General features: G+C 38.9%; 1 protein-coding gene across 3 annotated transcripts in view; it reads right to left on the bottom strand.

Moving 5' to 3' along the window:
• Window positions 1-660: 660 nt before the first annotated feature.
• rdh12l (retinol dehydrogenase 12, like) overlaps window positions 661-18309 on the bottom strand; it is a 49255-nt gene continuing 31606 nt past the window's right edge. The window contains exons 1-8 of one of the 3 annotated variants that reach the window (XM_035909629.2): window positions 11343-11360; window positions 11076-11200; window positions 10686-10801; window positions 6996-7154; window positions 6780-6884; window positions 4490-4699; window positions 4174-4366; window positions 661-2300 (exon numbers count right to left, since the gene is read on the bottom strand). In XM_035909629.2, the coding sequence (XP_035765522.2) occupies window positions 2198-2300; window positions 4174-4366; window positions 4490-4699; window positions 6780-6884; window positions 6996-7154; window positions 10686-10801; window positions 11076-11089 (900 nt within the window). In that variant the 5' untranslated portion in view covers window positions 11090-11200; window positions 11343-11360 and the 3' untranslated portion in view covers window positions 661-2197. Of the gene's footprint in view, window positions 2301-4173; window positions 4367-4489; window positions 4700-6779; window positions 6885-6995; window positions 7155-10685; window positions 10802-11075; window positions 11250-11342; window positions 11361-18309 lie in introns of those variants that run through there. The other 2 variants (XM_006794957.3, XM_087846264.1) reach the window with 2 other exon arrangements.

Raw genomic sequence — 18309 nt, 5'->3', positions numbered from 1 at the left:
ACAACAACAGTAATAACATGTTAAAGTGACTAAGCTTCCAGGCAAGGAAGTTATTGAAACAAAAAAATATCTTCACTAGAGTGACTTTCTAAACCTCACGAGGGAAAAATGATCAGATAGCAAGGTTGATAAACTGTACTCTTTGATTTTAACCAATGGCCTATCTGCCTCTTCAAATATATTGCATCAGTGTCTAATATTAGAAGACAATCAATATAACTGTCACGGTCCTGGGTCGGTGACACAGTGTTTTGTATCTGGTTAATTTGTGTTTCTTGATTGTTTGTTATTCATGGTTGTCACTGTTAGCATTTATGTTTCTGTCCTAATATTTCCGGAGTTCTAGTTCTTAGGGTTTGTTATTTGGCTTCCCTGTGTTGTGTGTTGTCTACTCTGTGCCCTCCTGTCCCAAGCTTTCTCTGTTCCACCTGTTTGCAATATTGAGCAGCCATAAATAAAGCCTTACCTTTTGTTCAAAACATTTTCCTGCAGCTTTACTGTTCTGCAGTAATAAAAATGTTGGTCTTGAAAGGAGTGTTGTGTTTAGACTGTAAAACGGTACCATACAAAAGTTATTACAGATTTTTTGTTTTATTAGAGTGTCCTACTAAACCTTGGTAGGGAAAAATGTTCTGATAGCAGGGTCAATAAACTGTACTGTTTTTTTATTTATTTATTTTTTTAACCAAAGCCCTATCTACTTCTTTAAACATATTATTGCTTCAGTGTCTAATTATAGAAGCCAATCAATATAACTACTATATATGGAAATGTCAGGGTTAAACACTAGGGGTGCAACAATGCTCGCATCGATATTGAACCGTTCGATACAGTGCTTTCGGTTCGGTACGCATATGTATCGAACAATACAAAATTTTAAATTTATTTTATCAACTTTCCTTCTGGCGATGCTGTCTGTGTTGAGCGCTCAGTGGATCTGCGCTTGACAGTGCAGCCTAGGCGGAGTAGTCGAACCCAGATTCACTGACCGCAGGGCAAGCTAGCAAGACAGAAGTTAAGCTCGTTGCAACATGGCAAATTGAACCTCCCCCACCCTCATTCAGATGTGGCCTTTGGAACTATTTTGGTTTTCATGTGACGTATGACCCTGAAGGTAAGCGCGTCATGGACAAAAGTAAAATATTATGACGGATGTGCCACGCAATGGTCAATTACATGGGTGGGAACTAGTGCGTTAGCGCAGTTAGCTCGTTAACTTGTTGACGCCGTCCAGCCCCACGCACGGGGCGATCTGCGGCAAATCTCGTTAACGGAGATTTGCCGTGTTGTGGCGTTAACGTCATTTCAACGAGATTAACGCTGACAGCACTAGTGGGAACACAACGAATATGACTGCACATTTACTCCGACATCATCCTAGTGCAAAGACAAGTAGAAGCAGACAAAAACAACAAGCACGCAAGCTACAAACTTTACCCGAGTCATTTAGACAGCCGTTAGCACATGATTCTCCTTATGGGGACCTGATATGTTTAATATGCTGCTGAGAATATAGCCCAGAAGAAGCGTATAGTATAGCTTTTATTTTGGAAAGAGCCATTTCTCTGTAATAAACTCTCTTTTCCAAAGATGAGTGATTTCTTTTTCAGATAGATTTATTTTTTTATTACTTTGTTATTTCAGCAACATTACATTTAAAAACTGTACTTTTGAGTTAAAATATATATTTATAATTTTAATAAATGACAAATTAAAAATACATAAACATTTTTTGTATCGAAAAAAAAAATATCGAGCCGTGACACCAAAGTATTGAACCGAACCGTGAATTTTGTGTATCGTTGCACCCCTATTAAACACACACGATGAGGAAAATGAATTTTGAAGTGAGTGTGGCTAAAAGGAAGTGAAAATGCAGTACACTGTAATGTCAAATCTCTTATCTGGAAGTTGACCTTTTACGTCATGTCTGTCTGTCATATTGAAAGCATGTGTTAACACTTTGCCGTTCTGCAGTAAAGTCATAAAAATGCTGATTATGAAATAAGTGTTGTTATTTCCAAGGAACAAATAAAACGTCAGAACTTTGCAATGTGCAGAATAAAGTTTTACAGCTGTCTTGTTGAGATAAAAATGAAGTGTTAAAAGATTGGCATGGCCTACATTATAATGAAACCATCAGGTAATAAAAAAAACAGAATATACTGCCAGGATTTTATTTTCAGTTCTGAATGTCTCAGTCCCACGTTAAAGAGAGCAAACTGCAGCTCAGCTCCCACAGCTTCTCCGCCACGTTGTCGTCTTTGGCAGCCGCAGAACAGTTAGCAGGAGCACAGTCACTGTAAGTAAGCATGTATCACGTGAGCACTTTGTTCACTTGTGTAGCACGAACATTTTATGTTTGTTAACATCTACTGAGCAAGTAACACTCTGCTTGTCAGCCACTGTTGCTTAAAGACTATAAGTCAACATTAACAGTGGCTTCTTTTTCTAAATTTGTACACTAGCAAGCATGAAGAACATCCAATGAATCAAAAGTTTGCCATTAAAATGTTTTAGGAATTTAATATTCAGTTGTAACCAAATAATGTAGAATAATCTACACTTTTTATTTATTTAACAAAATCAAAAAATACAATCCTGCAGTTTTTAAATACTTTCTGTTCTGCGTTGCATTTGAATAATTCATTTTGCTTCCGACTTTCTTTAATGGAGAGAAGCTGTTATTTCATATATTTTGCCTGCAAATTGTGGGTTAGCACTGTTGCCGCACAGCAAGAACGTCCTAAGTTCAATTCCACCATCAGGCTGGGGTCTTTCTGTCTGGAGTTTGCATGTTTTCCCTGTGTTTGCGTGGGTTCTCTCGGGTACTCCAGCTTCCTCCCACAGTCCAAAGACATGCAGTTGGTGGGGATAGGTTAAATGATCAATCTAAATTGCCACAAAAAACTGCTGAACTCAAGATCTAGTGCGGCAGAATGGACATTTTAATCTTAACAAATGTGTGCTCTCCTTTAAATATTAAACATTATAGTTATAATATCTAATACATTATAATATTTATATCTGTAGGTAGTTTGTATACACTCTTTTTCTATGTACTAATTTGTAATATTTATATAGAGTTGTATATATTATATATATTTTTTGCACCATGACACTGTGTACAAACTTGGCAATAAAAGTAATTCTGATTCTAAAGATTTCATAATGGATACATCTCACCCTGGTCACCTACTTCTTGAACTCCTACCATCTGCCAGACAGTGCAGTTAGAGAAAGGACAGAAGGACTGAATAGCAGTTTTTTTTCTCAGAGCTATAAAAAGCATTAAAATGCTACAATGTCCACTTAAATGTGCTCGGTGTAATTAGGGGTTGTGCAATTTGAGAGAATAGAGACAGGTTGCTTTTGTATTATTTATCTTACATAGTTTTTTTTTTTTTTTGTTTTTTTTTACAGTTTATAGTGTAGTGTTTATAGACTGCTGTTAATGATCTTTACACTCTTGAGATTGCACTTAATTTTGTTGTAAATGTTACTGTAACAATGAGGAAATCCTATTCTATTCTGTGTTCTAGGAGCTGCTTTGCCAGGAGTGTAAAATGAGACTTTGCAGCAGATTTGAATCAAGTATACAAACATGCATACGTTTTCTGCATTGCCAAATGAATTGAAGCACATTCAGGTGACAATATGTGCACAGTTTACACTGCTGTAACGTTGCAGCGTAGCTTCATTTGTGATGTTAGTAATTCACGTCTAAGTTCCACATACGACATGTATTCACCTACCAGGGAATCTATAATGCATTTAAAACATGGTATTAAATGCATTACATTTTTCATTAAAACCTTGAACATAACCTGTTCCCGAACAGCTTATGTCTTCAGCTTAAATCATCACAGTGATTTGTCCAGGTTAAAAGAGAGACACTTTTGGGACACAGAAAACTCTGACTTTAACTGGACATTTATCTCGCTTCATATTTCACACCTTTAAATAACTGCTTCATGGCAAATATCTTTACTGTTCATCTGATTTAGTTAGAAGTAAGAAGTAGTCTTTACTCTGAGCTGATGAGTTAAACATCATGTTTACCTTTCATTGGTCTAAAACTACTAAGTGTTGAAAGCCACTGTATTAATATGTTGCTAGATTATGTGTAACAAGCTGCAATATAATTTCTGTGCGTTACAGCAAAAAGTGTACCTGTAGTATCTGCCACTCTCCTTCTCTAATGATGGGTCAACAGCACAGTAAATTGTTGTCTGCGCTCCCTGGACAGAGTTTTTGGTAAAAGGACTGACCATCTTCATGAAGAATTGCTGGACACCATTCAGATGACGAATTAACTCAGTCTGAACAACTCCAGGATGGAGAGAGTAGGTCGTCACGCCTGTGCCTAAAAGTAAGGAAAAAGTGAATGAAATCACCAACAGTAAAGCTACTAGTCATGCATTTGATTTGAACAGAAAACTGGCAAATTAAAAGAAAGAAATGACAGCGTGTAAGGTGCATTATTTACCTTCTAATCGTTTAGCCAGTGATCGGGTGAAGAGGACGTTGGCTAGCTTGCTTTGAGCATAGGCTTTATTCTGGTTGTAATGCTTCTCACTGTTGAGGTCCTCTAGATTTATGGAGCCCCAGGAGTGAGCCATGGAAGATACATTGATAATCCTAGCCGGTGCCGACTTTTTAATCAGGTCAAGCAACAAATATGTCAACAGGAAGTGACCTGGAGAAGGAGGAAATATGACTTTAAAATCCAATTTTCAGTTTCAGAAAACAGAGTGAAGATAATGTATTTGGAAATAGTGACACTTCACTAATTACGAAATACTGTACTTACCAAAATACTTACCTTAACTTGGTAAAGACTTTCACAATAAATGTACTACATCAAATAAATACCATAAGACAGAATGTGTTACAAAGACCACCCACAGCTTATAATTTAATTACGTTAAATTAAATAACAAACAACACAAGTGGCTCCTGTTACTTCAAGAGGAATGCTATCCTGCTGCACTAATTCTGCACAAAAACATCAAATTAAAAAGTGCGTGATGTCAGTTATAAGTTTTGAGTCTGTTTCTTTTGGTGGGGCATGTTTATCAGACTTATGATGTGTGAAGTTATTTTCCTAAATATAATTAAAAGGGCAAAACCCTTTTTTTAAAAAACTACATTTCTATAATAACCACGAGGACACCTGTGATGTGTAAAATTTTGGTGACACATCCATGTTTGTCCAGTGTTGCATTATGTTAATGGTCAGTTAACACAAATTCATTGTCTGTGGTTGGAAATGTTGGAAACAACATTTCAACCGATGATCAGTGGTTCCAGAATCAGTTGATTCCAAAAGCTGGAATCAGGAAATATTGTCGCAGGAAGTTGACCTTTTACTTCATGTCTGTCTATCATATCTAAAGCATGTGCTTAAACTTTACTGTTCTGCAGTAAAGTCATAAAAATGCTGATTATGAAAGAAGTGTTGCATTTAGGCTAAAGTGTCAGATCCAACTTCAACATCACGAAATGAGTATTGAACAATTCAATGCATTTGTGACCTTTTGAAGGATTTGACAGCTGACAGGAGAGGCAAGTCAAAAGGGGAGGCCTAGGGTGGGACTAGTCCAACCTGAAATTTGAACACAACCCTCAAAATTGTGTTGACATATTAATGCAGCCACGGATGGAAATTGCACTCAAGTTCATACGATACCATAAAAAAACGTCTTAGGCCAATGCTCATAGTACGTTTTTGACTTTTAAATGTTTGGGAATCACCTTGTTGGTACACAAATATAATTTTATGCCTGTCAAATTGTGTCATCTTTGGCATTTTGTTGCAAATAGAGCTAAAAAAAAAAAATGGGAAGAAATTATGTGTTACTGTGACAGACTGTTTGCAAAAAAAGTGGCAAAAGATACTATTTGAAAGTGGCTCTTTGTTAAGTTGAGTCAGTTTTTATATTGGAATGATTTATAGGTCCAAAAAAATAATAATAAAAATACAAAAGTCTGCTCCCTTGGGAGAAGAATATATAGAAGGGAGTGGAAGTGGAAGGTGTGGGTTAAGACTTTTGCATAGCACTGTGGGTCAGAGTGGTTTGAAGCCACTGCCTACTACTCCTCGAGTCATTTAGGACAGCGGTCCCCAACCTTTTTTGCGCCACGGACCGGTTTATGCCCGACAATATTTTCACAGACCGGCCTTTAAAGTGTCACGGATAAATACAACAAAATAAAACTAGTACCGGTACCGAAAAAAGAAGATTTATTCATAACACACGTGAAAAGACCCAGGAAAACCGAGTTAACGATAAAAACAATAACAAAATAACGCTGAAAACCGATAAAAACCCTGGAAAACAATACATTTCACACCTGAGCCTCTACTCTTGCGGCCCGGTACCAAACGACTCACGGACCGGTACCGGTCCGAGGCCCGGGGGTTGGGGACTACTGATTTAGGATGTGAGGCACTGTTATTTACTTGTACCACTGAGTAAAATTAAATATTTCCTGTCATAAGCAGACTGTAATTTATTAACTCTATTAAAAACCTTTTAAAGAATTTTCAACCAGTTTTGTGTGCTTCCGTTTGAGTTTTACCTGAGATATTATTTTCTGATTTCTTTCACGCCATTTAAAGAAATCTTGGAAATGTCCTGGGACATGCTAATTGTTTTAGATACAACTACATTTGTCAAATCTCTCCCCCAAATCAAAAAGTCTGGAGAAGGATTAGTCGGTACTAATGTGACTATAAGTCAGGCCAGGTGTGACTGATGCCTGATTTTATTTACCCAGGTGATTGACACCGATCTGCATCTCAAAACCATCAGCTGTTTTCCCGAAGGGACAGGCCATTACACCTGCATTGTTGATGAGGATGTTCAGCTTTGGCTCGTCTGTAGAAAAAAGTAAAAGAAAAAAATAAAGGGGGGGGGGGGGGATTTAAAAATATGCAACTTTTCATGTGTGTTCATATGGATGTTTCTTTAGCCAGAAAATCATGTTACCTTTGTTGATGGCTTCAGCAAATTCTCGTATAGACTTGCTGTCTGACAAATCAAGTTTCATGCAAACGACATGTTCATTGCCTGAGCTTTCGATGATGTCTTTCACGGCTGCGTTTGCTTTCTCCATGTCCCTGCATGCTATGATCACCTTTTCTGCCCCTACAAAGAAAAATAAAAGATGGGAGTTAAAACAGCACATGCACTGAATGCATGGCAAAAATACATAAAAGCAAGGTGTAGTTCAGTGGGTGGAGAGTGCCCTCTCATGACAAAATGGGCACATTACATTTTTCATAACTTGCGAAGCTTTTAATGGGGACAGTAAGAAACAAGACCAATAATCACTTAAGATATCAGAAACAACCACATTTCTCAGAAAAGACAAACACAAAAAACAGAAACTAATCTGTCTGAGATACCCAAAGGCACATATAGTCACATATGCTTTTGCAGTACATATAGTGCACTGCAAAAGCAAGATTGTTTTTTAAAGTAACAGGCAGAAAGACCGACAAACAAGCAGCACCACAGCATGTCTAGCAAAGAAACACATCGTATAATGATATCTATGGGTTTCGGAGTCAGGCAGAGTCAGACTTGACTAACCGTTGACTGCAAAAGGATTTGTCCCTTTATTCTTTTTTAAATAATCCACATTTAAAAGGATGTTGTTGTGTCCAGTCGTTTGTTTAACCTTTGTAAATTTGGGACCATTTATAAAAATGATGAAAGTTCACACTTTTTTTTCTTTAAATAAAACGCCACAAACTACAAAACTTGTGCCCAAAGAATTCTAGAGCCAACTTTACACCCTAAGTCAATTATAAAAAAAAGTTGGTCCTTACCAGGTCTTAAAATTATTTAAATATATTCGATTATTCAGATCCAACAACACATGCCATATTACACTGTGTCATTAACCATCCATCCATCTGCTTCCGCTTATCCTTTTCAGGGTCGCGGGGGGCGCTGGAGCCTATCCCAGCTATCATAGGGCGAGAGGCGGGTACACCCTGGACAGGTCGCCAGTCTGTCACAGGGCTAACACACAGGGACAGACAAATATTCGCGCTTACATTCACTTGCACATTCACACCTATGGGCAATTTGGATTATCCAATTAACCTATCCCCACAAGTTGCATGTCTTTGGACGGTGGGAGGAAGCCGGAGTACCCGGAGGGAACCCACACAAACACGGGGAGAACATGCAAACTCCACACAGAAAGACCCCGGCCTGATGGTGGAATTGAACTTAGGACCTTCTTGCTGTGCGGCAACAGTGCTAACCACCGTGCCACCGTGCTCACTGTGTCATTATTTAACAAAAAGTACTGCGGGAAAAGACCATAATTTGACAGCTTGTAGCGCCACATTTAGCAGGAATAACTTGAAGTAACTGTTTCAAGTATCAGTCTCTCACATTGTTGCGGACACATGTTGGTGCACTTTTCTTTACAATATTACTTTAGGTCATTGAGGTTTGCATGCATTTATTCATGCACAGTGTTTCAATCAGGTTGATGTCTGGAATTTGACTGGACAAGTGCAACACATCGATTCTTTTCTTTTGCAGCCATTCTGCTAGAGTTGCTCTGCTTCTGCTGCATGACACACTTTTGGCCAAGTTTGAGCTGTCAGACAAACAGTCTCACATTTGACTTTAGAATATTTTGGCTACACTAGATGAGTTCATGGTCGACTCAATGACTACAATGTGCCCAGGTCCTGTGGCTGCAAAACCCAAATAATCACACCTCCACCACCTTGCTTTACAGTTGGAATGAGGTGTAGGTGATAGTTTCCTGTATTTGGTTTTCACCAAACGTGGCATTATGCATTATTGCCAACCTTTGTTCTAATCTTGTTCCTTCAGATACTTTTTCTCTAACCACGCAACCCACAATTGTTCAGTCTTTTTCTGAACTTTAACATTCAACTGAGGCCTTGTAGAGTTTGAGATGTAGCTCTTGGGTTTTTTTTCTCTGAGTTTTGCACGACCTTGGTGCTAATTTTCTGGGACATCCACTCCTGAGAAAATTGGCAACTGTCCTGAATATTTTTTAATAATCTTTCTCAGTATAAAATAAGGGACTTCGTATTGTTTGGAAATGGCATTTTAACCCTTCCCAGATTAAACATTATTCAGACACTGTTGTCGAAATGAAAAGCACACAATTGCTCATTTCTAGGCAGAACCTTAATTGTGTAATTCTCCTGTTACACCACATACCAAAGTTGGCCTTTTCAGCCATGTGCACATACAAAAATACTTTTTAAAAATATTAATTAACATTAATACTGCTGTCTGCCATGTTACTGGCTCATTAGATATTTGCTTGAAAAAGCACTTGAACAGGTGTAACTACTAAAGTGACCACTGAAAACAGCCTTTTCATTAAAAGAGTGAATGGCTGTGTGTAACTAATATTTTTGTTCTGACAAAGCAAGACAATTTCATAAAATGACTGTAAGAAGACCCACTAAGGTAGGTGCAAAAATTCAGCTTCTTATTGTTGAATAATTGTCCACGACTATTCATTTTTTCTTCTAATTAAGACACACTAACACATTGCTTCATGCTCTGTGTCCGAGTTTATTTTGTCCTTGTATTTTACTTTAAAACTAAAGAAAAAATTTACTATACCAAACAAGAACTGTGCCTAAAGATCTAAATCAGGAACTGGTACCAAATTGTTCCATTACTCAGCTACTTTTCCTGACAGCCACATGTTGCACAACAATGATACCAACATCATGGGAGCGGAGGATTTGCTTAGAATTTACACAGAACAATAGAACTTGTGTTAGCCTTCCTTATAATTTATCTACAGGAGAATCAATACTGCCAGATCTGTGTTTAAATAAACTGTTTTTATCGTAATCATTTTCTTGATGGCATGGCGCGGTTCCTGTGATCGGTCGCAGTAGGGAGAGGTGGAGCAGTGTGTTTGGGGGAGCGGTGCCTGATGAGGAGGGTGGCACACATGCTGGACATGACTAACTTCTCTTCTTACCTGTAGGACCGGAGATGAGAGTGACAAGACACTCACAAAGAAGTACATATACGTGGAGCTTAGCAATAACTAGGGAGGACTCATGGTGGCAGAGGCAACTGCTATTGAGACTGTCCAAACTGACATAGGGTGAGAGGCGGGGTAAACCCTGGACAGGCATCTAACACAAGCACACACTGTCAGCAGTAAAAAAAAAAAAAATTCCCCAACTTTTAGGACTACCAAAGCTTGTGTGTAACTATGTTCTCCATTGCTGATCCACTTCAGGGTTATGGGGAAACAGGGTGAGAGGCATGCCATGCCCTGGATGGATTTATACTCAACGGATGGCCAGAAACATCCATCCATCTGTCTTAACCAAATTCACGTCCACACCTGCAACCAATTTAGAGGCAGCAGAGTGTGCAGTGGATCCAACTGTGGCCTCACAGCAAGAAGGTCCTGACCTTGAACCTGCTAGTCAGGTGAGGCCTTTCTATGTGGGGTTTGAACGAGTTTCCTCCATGGTTTATTGTAGTCTTTTATCTGCGCATCTAAAAGTCAACATTTCCTGCTAATATTTCCTTTTTCCTCCTAACTCCATATCCTGATACGTAACACAAATAATCACCACTTAAAAAACACAGTTGAGAGTTAAGAAAGGTTTAAAATTTCATGATTTCAGTCAGACGAACCTCTCTTTGCCAGATCAATGGCAGTTTCTTTGCCGATGCCAGTGTTTGCTCCGGTGATGACAACAACTTTTCCCTCCAGCTTTTCATCACAAGACCAGCTGCGCCGGAAGACATTTCTGAGAAAGCAGACGTAATGTCACAATCAGCAACACAGGCGTGATATGGCAAAACACGCAATTACACAACTGTAACACCAACGCCACTTAACAGAAAACTCTTTCAACTTCCAACAACCCGCAGCAAAGAAAACATTATCAACAACAATCTAGTCATTAACGTATTAACAAATAACCCGACGTAATTTTATTCATTTATCGATCATGCAACCTTAACACAAACTCAAAAACTTTCAGACTGAGGGATTTTGAGGTTTATGTAAAGTCTGCTTACCTTAAAGACGACATGTCTCTGGATTTCAGAAGTCACCGAGACTCAAGTACCTCATCAAAACCCGAAATTAGTTACTGATCACTGATTCACCTCCACACGAAGCCCACAATGTTCATAGAAAGTCCCTGTAGATAAAAAATAAAAACATAACAAGACGGAAATGTCAAAGTGTAGTCAGACTTGACAAGCTGGATTTTCAACCAATCAACTGCTAGGCCGCCGGTGAACGAGAAAGCTGATTGGTTAACGTGAAAGTTTGAGTCTCACCCCCTAATAGGTGTGCTCGATTCGTGAAGGTGGGCTGCATGCACGGGTGGGCAGGTCCGAGGAAGGAAATTGAAACAGGTTTTTCTTTCTCGGGGCTCTAAAAAGATCTCAGTTTATTCACTCCTCCTAGTGTTGCGATATTCGGTCAGTTCTTGTGCAATCTCGGTGACAACGGCGTACTACCACTAATAATAACAACAACAACAACAATAATAATAATAATAATAATAATGATGATGATGATGATAACAGTCTGTTATAGCTTTATATTTTACTTCTCTACATAGGCTTTCATAGGTTATTTTCTGAATAATATATGAAAAGGCATTTAGCCTACCTCATTTATATACAGTTTGCTTCTGCGTAGCCAGACACTTGAAGTTTTTTGTCACTTACTTTCAGTCCAGTCCTGATTGGTTGAACAACTTGACACTGACCTATGAATCAGGCACCTAACTCAAGAGTGCTGTGTCCACACATGACACCAGTTTAGCAAAGAACCAGTTTTTAATTGCAGCTTTAAGCACTTTGTTAGTAGCGGCGTAGCTTGAATGCATAATTTGTGTTTGAATTTGCCAAAAAAAAAAAAATGCCAAGAGAGACAGTTTCACTGGTATAAAATATTAATATTATTATTAGCCACAAATGGTCATTCCCAAAGAGTTTTTAGCAGATAATCTGGCAGATTTCGGCATGCTGTTCAGTGTTTCCTCAAAAAAGTTGAGGAAACTGAACAAGTGGAAGAGCACAAACCTACAAAAAGAAAACACATCAACTACAGTACTTTGTACTTCTATGGGCCTGCAGTGCCTCGATAATGGCAATAAATTGATAACACTAACTCAAAAAAAAAAACCCAAAATAGTGTAGTGTTTCTTATGTTGCTTAAAAATTAAATGTATAGACCAAGCTCTTGTGGAAAAAAAAAATTAGTTTATGATGTTAAAGTATGTGAGGCTGTTTAACCCACCAAAACACTGACACAGAACCTGAGATGAAATCAATTAATCTACTGTTTGTTGATGTTAGGATCCCTCTGTTTAGGATGCAGTGTTTTCAGTTTTGTTAATTTTCAGGATTTCTTCTGTATATTGATATTCAAAGGGTTTATTTCACATCTAGTTCTGGGTTTTAGTTTATTTTGGATCCTTGTATCCCTTGAATTCCTATGACTGGTCTAGTGCCATTTTTGTCTCTTGTCTCATATCCCTTTGTGTCAAGTTAGTAGTAATTCCTCAGTGATTAGCCTGTAGTTCTGGTTCTCATTAGTTTTCTCTCTGTGTTTTGTGTTTCTAGCTTGAGGTCTTCTTATTTTTACTGACCTGAGCTCTGTTCTCAGTTCAGGCTGTTTTGTATTCTGTCCCTCGTTTTAGTTTTCATGCTTCCTCTGTCTTCTCATGCCTTGTCTGTAGTTTTTTATCTGTCTGTGATTCAGCTTCTTGTCCTTTCTTGTCTGTGTCATCTGTGTTCCCACCTGTTTCCCATCCCTAGTGATGGGCAAAGGAAGGCTTCGTGAAACACTGAAGTCCATCTCAACAGTGACACCTGCTGGCCAACTTGGCTATCGCCACATCTCGATATTTTTCTGTGAAACAACGACTCAGGCAAACCCTGCACGATTCCAAACAAAGCTACTTATTATACCAGACCGTCAGTAATTGTGATCATCACGTTTTGGAGAAATCTCCCCAAAAACGAGGAAAAAAAAATCTGAGACTGTTATACACCGCAATCTGTGACTGTAGTCATCAGCAAAATTCTCCATCTGTTAACGTTCGCGTTCTTCACCATAAATCTATTCATTAAGTAAAACATAGAGAGAAAACATAGAGAGAAAACACTGCCGTATTTACTGTAATAGTCACACAGGGTTACAGCTGTTTTGGGTTCAGCTGGCTTCGTTTTTTGCTCACAGCCCTCAAACTTTGGATGTATTTGTTTGAGTTTTCTGGGAGTTAACGTCGATCACATTTTCTGACCAATCGGGAAAATACATTTCAGGCATGTTTAAATTAACCTCTGCTTAGCAACCTCTAACCATGAGGGAGCTTTCCCGAACTTTACACTTCTATGGATTTTCCATATTGTGACACTGTGTTTTACTCAGTGTGAGTCTGGAGTTATGGTTATAGTGAACCTGCATAACTCCAGTTGTTTTTGAGTTATTCACAATAGAAGCGTCAGTGGAAAAAAAATATATATTGAGGAGTCACTTAGTGCCACAAATGACATTTTCTGTTGAAAGTGTGCAACTCTCTCTCTTTCTGCTTATAGGAGTGAATGGAGCTCACCCACCAGTCTCTTTCTTTCTTGCTTTCTTTAATCTATATTCTAGTAATCATTCAAAAAATATATTTATATATTGTGATATATAAATTACATAGGTTTTGTATACTTATATAATGTTCTAGATAGTCTAGAATCTTCTGTCTAGTTTTCACAATCCATGAAATAATAGAGTATTGTTTCTTTAACGCATGCGCATATTTAATTTAAATTGTCGCATCAAAAAACATTGATTCAGTAATTACAAGTCCCAATGATTCTGGTTAATAAAAAATTGGAATGTTTGCGCTTGGATATGCCTAGAAGAAGGAACTGGATCACCAAATCCTAGGCGTGGTCACGTGATCGGGGTGTTTTGACTCACGCTTCGGAGCAGCGTTTGGAAACATTCAGTTCAGCACAGTGTCGAAACGGCTGTGTCGAGAGTCATTTCCCCTTGTTATGTTGTGTGTAGTGTCACCCTCTTTGTTTCGTCCTCCCCTTTAGCTGTGTGCGCCCTGTCAACACACCAGAAATGGTCTCAGTGGAAAGATGGCTGTCAGGAAGGCTTTCTTAATCAAGGAATTAAAGAGAAAAGAATGAGGTATGCCAATTTACACAAGAACTAGAGCAAAAATCAGGAACCATCGGGTTTAGTGATTAATACGAACAGTTATTCATAGTGATGTGTAAAACATGGTGGAGACTTTGTCATGGTTTGGGGCTGCATTTCAGCCAGTGGTGTTGGGGATCTTGTCAAAACTGATAAAACTGTAAATGCATTAAAGTAGGCCTACAATCAGATTTTGAGCCATCATGCAATACCATCTGTAAGGTGTTTGGCATTTTTCAGCATGACAATGATCCCTAACACTCTACCAATGCTGAACATTGGAACACTATCAGTGATGGATTGGCCTCTCCAGAGCTCGGACCTTAGCATTACTAAAGCAGTGTAGGATCATCTGGACAGAAAACAGAGTAAAAGGCAGCCAACATCCAAAGAAGAGCTTTGAATGCTCTTCGAGAAGCCTGGAGAAATATTCCTCAAGTTACTTAGTGTTCAAGTTAGTATTCAGGCTGTGTTTAAAATAAAGTTATATACATTTGTAATGTAATATTTTCTAAAGGCCTAATTTTTCTTTAGTCAAAGTCGATGAAGAGTCGAGATGGCCTTAAATGTTATTAAAGTGGAGTAGTACAACAAAGCATCTCATGTCTCTCGCTAATTGCATAGCCTTTAAAAGGATTTTTAACCCATTAACACTGACTTATTTACGGATGACTGCAGTAAGTAGTCATTTTTATACAACCAGCAAAAATGCTGTATATGTTTTGACCAGCTGATGGCAGCATGTGACCATCTGTCACCCTGAAACTGAGACCGCTGTACTTTGACGGCTCTGTGTTGGTGTGTTATGGCTGCAGACAGATTAACAGACTGGTATTTGGGTAAATCATGCCCTTGGATGAGCTTGCTTTCTCCTGATAAATCATCTGTGGATATCCTCATTTTCCAGCAAGACACTATGAATGGCTCATTCATACACTACAGACGTTACTGCAGCCTGACAGTGGACCTGCAGTACAGTCAGAAGGTCATTAGAACAGGAAACATTGTTGTGGTCATCAGCTGATTGTGCATAAGCAAACATTTCCTTCCTGTTTCTCTGCAGGATCAGTCAGCAAAGCGCATGCATGTGTGTTATCCATTATATCACTCATGTTGAAAACAAATCTGTTTTAACCATTGAACAGTGTATCGCTTTTGCAACAAAAAGCAAGTCTTAAAAAAGAGTTGAATCTAATGAGGAAGGTTTTTGCACTTGGGCTCAGGTGCGGCAGCGTGTCTATGGTTAGGAAAGAACATGTGCAACAAAAGCATTCAATCATATGTTCATGCGAACTTGATCTAGGCTGATTAGAAAGCACTTGGGAGTCCAAATCCACTTTGCTTGCACTTACACTGATTACACCCTCCTTTAAGGTAAGGCAGTAAAGTGGCTGTTAGCAGCAGCTGATTAGCTTTGCATTTACTGCATAACAGATTTATTCGCGTTGCATTTAATCACTCCGATTTGTAATACCTAAATAACTTAAAACACAAAGCTTGAAAAATACATATCAGATTCTATTCTTCAAACTTTCATTCTTTGTATTACATTTTTGTGACAAACTGAAAATGTCCGTGCTTATTTGTTTATTCTTTCCTTGTCATTCTTCTCCTGTCTGTTTGCTGTTGTTGTTAACAGGACACTCTTTTGTTTTTAGTCATAACAGTTTACCTAATCCTTTGCTGGCGTCCCATTAGCAGCTTCCCAGAAACCAAAGACAATGGAGAGGCAAAAGGATGCCCTGGATAAACTGTGAGAACAATCCATTAGCTATAATGGGACGATTAACTTTACTTTGGCAGATGGAAAGCAAAAGGATGAAGACTTTTATTTTTATCCACAGGGCAAAAACCTTGAAATAAGTGTGATTTATATGTCCTACTGATGAGTTTGAGCAACAATTACATTATGAATGCTGCTGTGGCATTATGTTTCAGATGATCACGCAAATTTTAATATCCAAAAAATATATCCTGAGTAAATTCATAGCTTTTAAATGATGATTTCATCAATCCCAACCTACCTGTCCCTTAATGAAAAAGGTAATCCCTCCAAGTTGTTAAATTGTGAAAGCTGAAGACAAAAGCATGGAGACACATGGAGGCAGACATTAAATGCATAGCTGTATATGTATCTGTCATCTATCTGTAACTGAGTAAATACGATACTACCCTTGTTTCTGAGTAGCAAAACAGCTTAGAGCTAACTCAAAAGATTAACATAAGTTCAAAAACATAAAAAACACAAACCAAGCATCAAATTACTTTTGCTACCAAAACAGGCCTGACCCATCGAGGCATGGACTCCACTAGAGCCTTGAGGATGTTCTGTGGTATCTGGCACCAAGATGTTAGCAACAGATACTTGTTTCTCCAGCACATGCCACAGATGCTCAGTTGAATTGAAATCTGGGGAATTTGAATGGCAAGCCAACACCTCAAATCAATTGTTGTACTCCTCAAATCATTGCTGACCAATTTTTGTGCCAGAGCGCATTATTCTGCTGAAAGAAGTCACAATCATCAGGGGAAACCTTGTAAGAGTGCACGTGGTCTGCAACAATGCTTAGGTTGGTAGAACATGTCAAAGTAGGGTCCATGTGGAAACAAGGATTCCAAGCAGAGCATCCCACTGCCTCAGAGAGCTTGCCTGCTTCCCATATTATACCCTGGCGCCAGGTATTCTTCCGGTAAGCAACACACACACACCTGGCCTTCCAAGGAAAAGCACGATTCCTCAGACCTGGCCACCTTCTTCCATGGTCACTCTGACTGGTCTGCTGGTATGCAGCCCCATATGCACCAAACTGTGATGCACTCTGTATTCTGGCACCTTTTTATCAGAACCAGCAGCACATGGTTCATCACCATTCCTTCCTTGGACCACTTTTGGTAGATACGCTGACCACTGGAGACTGGGAACACTCCACCAGAGCTGCAGTTTGGAGATGCTCGGACCCAGTCAATCGGCCTTGACAATTTAGCCCTCATCAAAGGCGCTCAAATCCTCACCCTTGCCCAGTTATCCTCCTTCTGTCACATCAACTTTGAGGACAAAATGTTAATTTGATCCCTTTTATATCCCAACCACTAACTGACCACTGAAAAGATACGATGAAGTGATGACCAGTGTTATTAACGTCACCCGTTAATAACATAACTCATAATGCCCGAGCGGTGTACGTCCTATCACTGTGAGAGCAGGGATGGACAGAGAGCTCATCTGTAACATAAATGAAAGAGTCCTCTTGGACACTATTGTGACTATTAGCAACATCCAAATCAATGTATAAATATGGGCACCTCTATAAAATGGCAAACACATTATTCCACCTTATTGCACAAGAAAATAAAAACGGCAATGAGAGGTTAAAAAGCACATGCAGACACGTAGAAGAAAGTTTAGATAACAGGGGAAAAAGCTAAACATTAACAAACATGACAGAGGAGATCCTACAAAGAAGAATAAAGCTAGAATCCACAGTCAAACCTCAGATTGTGACAGATGGCTATATTCAGTCTAAACACAGTGACTTTTCATGACTATGGAAAAAAAACTACCAGACGCTGGCAGAGCCACAACCCTAATGTTTATATTATAACAATATCTTTCTAAGATCACATCTCGTTGGCTCCCCCGACACACCCACACAGGCGGCTAGCAGTCTGGCCTAAACACCGTTCTCATCTACAAAACTTCAAATTATCTGAAGCAGTGGGAACGTTTATATCTTCAAGTCTCCCCGTTGCCTGCCACCACCTTTAGTGATTCACCTATCACTCACGCAGTTTAATTTAGCTCTTTTTTTGTCTGCACCCACCACGATGCCTCTGTAGTGACTTTCGCACCGCCTCAGCCTCCCTCACCTCTTTATATGTTACGCAACGTCTTAAACTGTGCCATTCGCAAGCTCAAATCATTCCTCCCAACTGATCCAAATCTCCAAGTTGTTATGGTTTCTTGCTGTGCAATTTTGTTGAGATACCAATCTACGCCTTCCTAATCAGTCTTTCTTTTATGTCATGACAGGGATCTTGATGACAGACCCCTTTATGTCACCGCTGCTGGGCTGTTGACTGATACACACC

This window comes from Neolamprologus brichardi, chromosome 9 (assembly GCF_056152115.1).
Source record: "Neolamprologus brichardi isolate AB-2024 chromosome 9, ASM5615211v1, whole genome shotgun sequence".
Classification (NCBI taxonomy): domain Eukaryota; kingdom Metazoa; phylum Chordata; class Actinopteri; order Cichliformes; family Cichlidae; genus Neolamprologus; species Neolamprologus brichardi.
Note: the sequence above shows the minus strand (reverse complement) of the source record. Positions and strands in the feature narration are given on the sequence as shown.